Genomic DNA, 4,693 nt, shown 5'->3' on the forward strand with positions numbered 1-4,693 from the left:
ACAAATAAAGGCAGTTTTTTCTTGGTCTTCTGGATCCACTGCAATTTGATTATAACCAGAATATCCATCCAGAAAACAATAGAATGCTTGCCCTACTAACCTTTCTAGCATTTGATCCATGAAAGGCAAAGGAAAATGATCTTTCCTAGTGGCCTGATTTAATTTTCTATAATCTATACACATTCTCCAACCTGTGACTGTTCTAGTAGGAATTAATTTATTTTTATCATTACAAATAACAGTCATACCTCCCTTTTTTGGAACTACCTGGACCAGGCTGACCCAGGCACTGTCGGAAATTGGATAGATCATACTTGCATCAAGTAACTTCATTACTTCTTTCTTGACCACCTCTTTCGTGGTTGGATTCAATCGCCGCTGAGGCTGTGCTACAGGCTTGTAGTCTTGCTCCATATGAATTTTGTGCATACAGTAGGATGGACTAATTCCTTTAAGATCAAATAAAGTCCAACCTATTGCACCCTCATTGGCCTTAAGAACTGAAATCAGCTTTTCCTCTTCAGAAGCCGTTAAAGCACTACTAATCACCACTGGTTTGTCACCTCCATCTACAAGAAAAACATATTTTAAATGAGGAGGTAATACCTTTAGCTCCAGCTTCTGACTTTCAGTTCTATTTTCTTGGTGCAATTTCTCAAGTTGTATTTCATTTGATGCAATTTCTTTTGCTGAATTTAGATGTGTTAAGTATTCATCAACTTTATTTTCTTCATCATCCTCCAGATCATCACAAACATCAATCAAAGCTTTTTCCAATGGGCTTTTCTTCATCAGTCAATTGCTTCCTGGATGACAAAAAAATTTCATTTATCACATCCATCCTGAAGCATTGTTGCTTGTCCTTCGGGTGCTGCATTGCTTCAAATACATTAAAGTTGACTTCATCATCTTGTACCCTGACCTTCAATTTGCCATCATTAACGTCAATAATGACCTTGGCCGTCTTCATGAAAGGTCTTCCCAGTATTAGAGGAACTTTAGTGTCTTCCTCAATATCCATTACTTCAGTTGTAACGTCATCCATGTAGGCCTCACTTCCAGATCTCATATTCTTCGTAGCATAGACAAAGGCATCAAATTTATATTGGCACCCAGATCAAGCAATGCTTTTCCCACTGGTAATGTTCCGATTGTAACTGGAATAGTGAAGCTCCCAGGGTCTTCGGATTTTTGAGGTAATGATTTCTGAATTATGGCACTGCACCCTACTTCAAGCTCCACTGTCTCTTCAGAAAATCTTCTCTTTTTTGTTAGGAGCTCTTTCATTAATTTTGCATATGTCGGCATCTGCTCCATAGCTTCCACAAAAGGGATGTTAATCTGCAGTCGCTTGAAAATGTCCATCAATCTTGCAAACTGCCTTTCCTTGTCTTTTTTGGAGGGATTTTGAGGGTATGGTAGGCCCTTCAACTGAGGTACCTGTTTCTCACCCTTCTCCCTCTTTTTCTCCTCACCTTTATTTTTTTCTACTTTTTCTTCTCTTTTATTTACAAACTCTCTTTTATTTTGTTCTTCCTCTCCCTCACACTCATTTTTTTCATTCTCTCTCTTTTTTCTCCAACACCTCCTCCTCTACACCCAGGTTGTCTCCAATCCCTCTTCCCACAACTTTACCACTTCGGGTGGTAATAGATTTACAATGCTCCTTGGGATTAGTTTGTGTTGGCTGAAAATTGACCTGTTTGCTTATCTGATAATTGTTTTGCCAACTGTCCAACCTGTGTTTCGAGATTTCTGATTGAAGCTTCTGTATTTTTCTGATTGGTCAAAGAAGCTTGCATAAACTTTTCTAAAGTATCCTCCAGTTTAGATGTTCTGTCATGCACCGAAGGATAATGTTGTTGCTGTTGTTGATAAGGAGGTTGTCTGTTTTAAGGACCAACATCTTGCTTCCATCCAAAATTCTGATTTGGATTGTTTCTCCACCCTTGTGAAAAGTTGTTATTGTTGGAGAAATTTCCTGGTCTTCCTTGGTTGCTCACATATTGAACTTCTCCTTGTGAGCTACTCTGATAAGAACAATGACCATTTGGATGATCTCTTCCACAAAAGTCACATCTCATAGGTTGTTGACTAGTAGAAGTTTGCACAACTTGCAACTGCTCTGGTAATTTAGGCATCTGCTTCGTCAATGCTTCAATCTATTGAGTCAGAATTTTATTCTAAGCTAAGGTCGCATTTGTAGTACTAAGATCAAGCACTCCTTTCCTCTGAACAGTTTGCCTGTTATGCTGAGCTTGATGATCTGTGAATGCTAATGCCTCAATGATTCTTGTTGCTTGCTCCACATCTACACTCATCATTGTTCCACCTGCTGCTGTATCTAATATCATTTTGGTGTCAGGCCTCAGACCATTACAAAATATGTTCAGCAAAGCAATATCTTCGAATCCGTGATTTGGGCATTTCCTCAATAAGGAATTGAACCGCTCCCAAGCTTCACAGAATGGCTCATCTGGTCCTTGCCTAAACGTTGAAATATCAGCTTTGGCTTTGATATAGCGAGATGGTGGAAAGAATATGTTCAAGAATTTCTCCTCAACATCCTTCCAGCTGTTCAAACTCTGATTTGGATGTGACTTAAGCCATTCCTTTGCTTTACCTGCCAAAGAAAAAGGAAACAAACGCATGTATACATGCTCAAGATCTCCTTCTTGAAAGCCCATGGTTCCTATCAATTCATAGAATGTAGAAAGGTGAGTATATGGATCTTCATTATCCATTCCAGTGAATTGATGAGAACTGATCAAGCTGAGAAAAACTGGCTTCATCTACAAAGTTTTGGTGGTGGGTGGTATTGCTATGCTAGAAAAATATCTTGGCCCTTGTTGCATAGCATAGTCTCCAAGTGTCTTTCTGGCTGGAGCTGGTCTTTTATTCTCCATGTTTTCTGATTGAGATGTGATGGAAGTACAGGAAGATTCTTCCCTTGTCTTTCCTTGCTTCTTCTTGTTTTTGCCTCTGTTCCTTCTAGCTGTCTTTTCTATCTCCAGGTCAAATGCTAATCGATCTTCAGGAACCTGACCTCTTAAGAGCATAAATCAAAACAACTCAAGCAAGGATTAGTACAAAGGGAAAATTTAATAAGTTATCTAATAAAGAAAAATATACACAAAGCTGGATGAGATAACTAAAAATTTCAAAAGAACACCGTTCCCCAGCAATGGCGCCAAAAATACTTGTTGGTCTCTTGGCAAGCGTATCAAAAGTCAACTGTAGTATAATGATTTGAAGTAAGAGTGTCGAACCCACGATCAGCATATATATACAGAAATTTTAATTTGATAGATCATTGACGTTTAAACTAATTTGCATAAACAAATACAATAAAAGCAGAAAATTAGATAAAAATTCAGTAAAAGAAACTGGGATTGAATTTCATCTATCTCCCTTGTCTGTAATCTGGATGAATATAATATATAACATATGAAAATACCAATATTGATGCACACTCAAAAATCATTTATACCGATCCCTCGCATATAAAATTCATAAGATTAGTTCCTGGAATATTGATTCCTCACATATTCAACAAACTATCCAGCATTACGGTCAAGTGTTAAAAGCAATTGATATATTGAGATCTATTCCTAGCATCACAGTATATCAAGTATCATTGTTCAAATCAGATTTTCAAAAATACCTTCTGGTCAGATCTAAAAATCAAAATCAAAACATCTATTGATCAGATAGAAGTAAGCATTAGGAGTAGAACAATAATACCAATATTGAGTAAAACAGAAATGCTATATATAAATATCACCAGATTACATCCAAGTTCGAGTAGATTACATCCAATCCCAAGGAAAGAGATTAGCCACTCATGGTAGCTATCAAAATCCTAAGAGCTAAAAAAGAAGAAGAAGAAAATGTGAACTCTGTAGCTCGTGGTCACAGCTCCAGCAAGTCTGCAGCTTTTCTCCCAAAATCTCCAAGCTTAGGCGAGCAAGAGTACTTCGAGCTGAAGAAAGGATCATTACAGTATTTAAATAAGAGAGGGATGTCAACGAAATATATGAATTTGTAATTTTAAAAATATATTCCGTCAAAAGAATTTGTAATTTTAAAAATATATTCCGTCAAAAGAAAACTTTAAATGTTGGACTACATCAACTTCATTTTTTTTCAAATTTTTATTATATATTTAATTTTTTACTTCATTTTTTTCAAATAATTTCCCTTACAATTAGTTTATTATTTAATTTTATGTTTCTAACAAATTATACTAAAATTTTAACAAATTAAATTATTTTATCATATACATTTGCTAAAATTAATTCAAATCAAGTCATTTTTTGACTTTATTCATTGTTTGCTACACATCTATTACTAATTTTCAAAACTAAAATTTTATTACTAAGTATTTTTTTTTTAATTATTAACTTTAATTTAAATCAATAATAAATCACAAATAATTATCTAATTAGAATTTGAATTTAAATTTTTTTAATTTTATAAGTTTTGTATTTTAAAATTTTTATAAAATTTCACTAGGAATTTTTATACTTCCTTGAAAAAAAAAATCAATCCAACAATTGAAAATAAATAAAAGAATTTTGTACTGATTGATTCTTCAAATGACAATTGAGTCCTTTTAAGTAGTGATTTTATTAAAAGTTTAAAAATTCAAGTAAGAAGTGTTTTTTAGAAGGAAATTCAAAGTGAAGCCAAT

At 34.7% G+C, this 4,693-nt stretch overlaps 1 protein-coding gene and 1 non-coding gene across 2 annotated transcripts; one reads left to right on the top strand and one right to left on the bottom strand.

The window, feature by feature from the left end:
* Positions 1-2,183: 2,183 nt before the first annotated feature.
* LOC146885539 (uncharacterized) lies at positions 2,184-2,792 on the bottom strand. Its single transcript, XM_085674979.1, has one exon. The coding sequence runs from the start codon at positions 2,790-2,792 to the stop codon at positions 2,184-2,186; it is 609 nt and encodes a 202-aa protein (XP_085531105.1).
* On the top strand, positions 2,410-2,516 carry LOC114171173 (small nucleolar RNA R71). Its single transcript, XR_003601371.1, has one exon. It is a non-coding gene; the product is annotated as a small nucleolar RNA R71 (small nucleolar RNA).
* Positions 2,793-4,693: the final 1,901 nt, after the last annotated feature.

Source organism: Vigna unguiculata, chromosome 6 (assembly GCF_037176805.1).
Source record: "Vigna unguiculata cultivar grain cowpea cultivar isolate G323 ecotype 2 chromosome 6, ASM3717680v1, whole genome shotgun sequence".
In the NCBI taxonomy this organism is placed as follows: domain Eukaryota; kingdom Viridiplantae; phylum Streptophyta; class Magnoliopsida; order Fabales; family Fabaceae; genus Vigna; species Vigna unguiculata.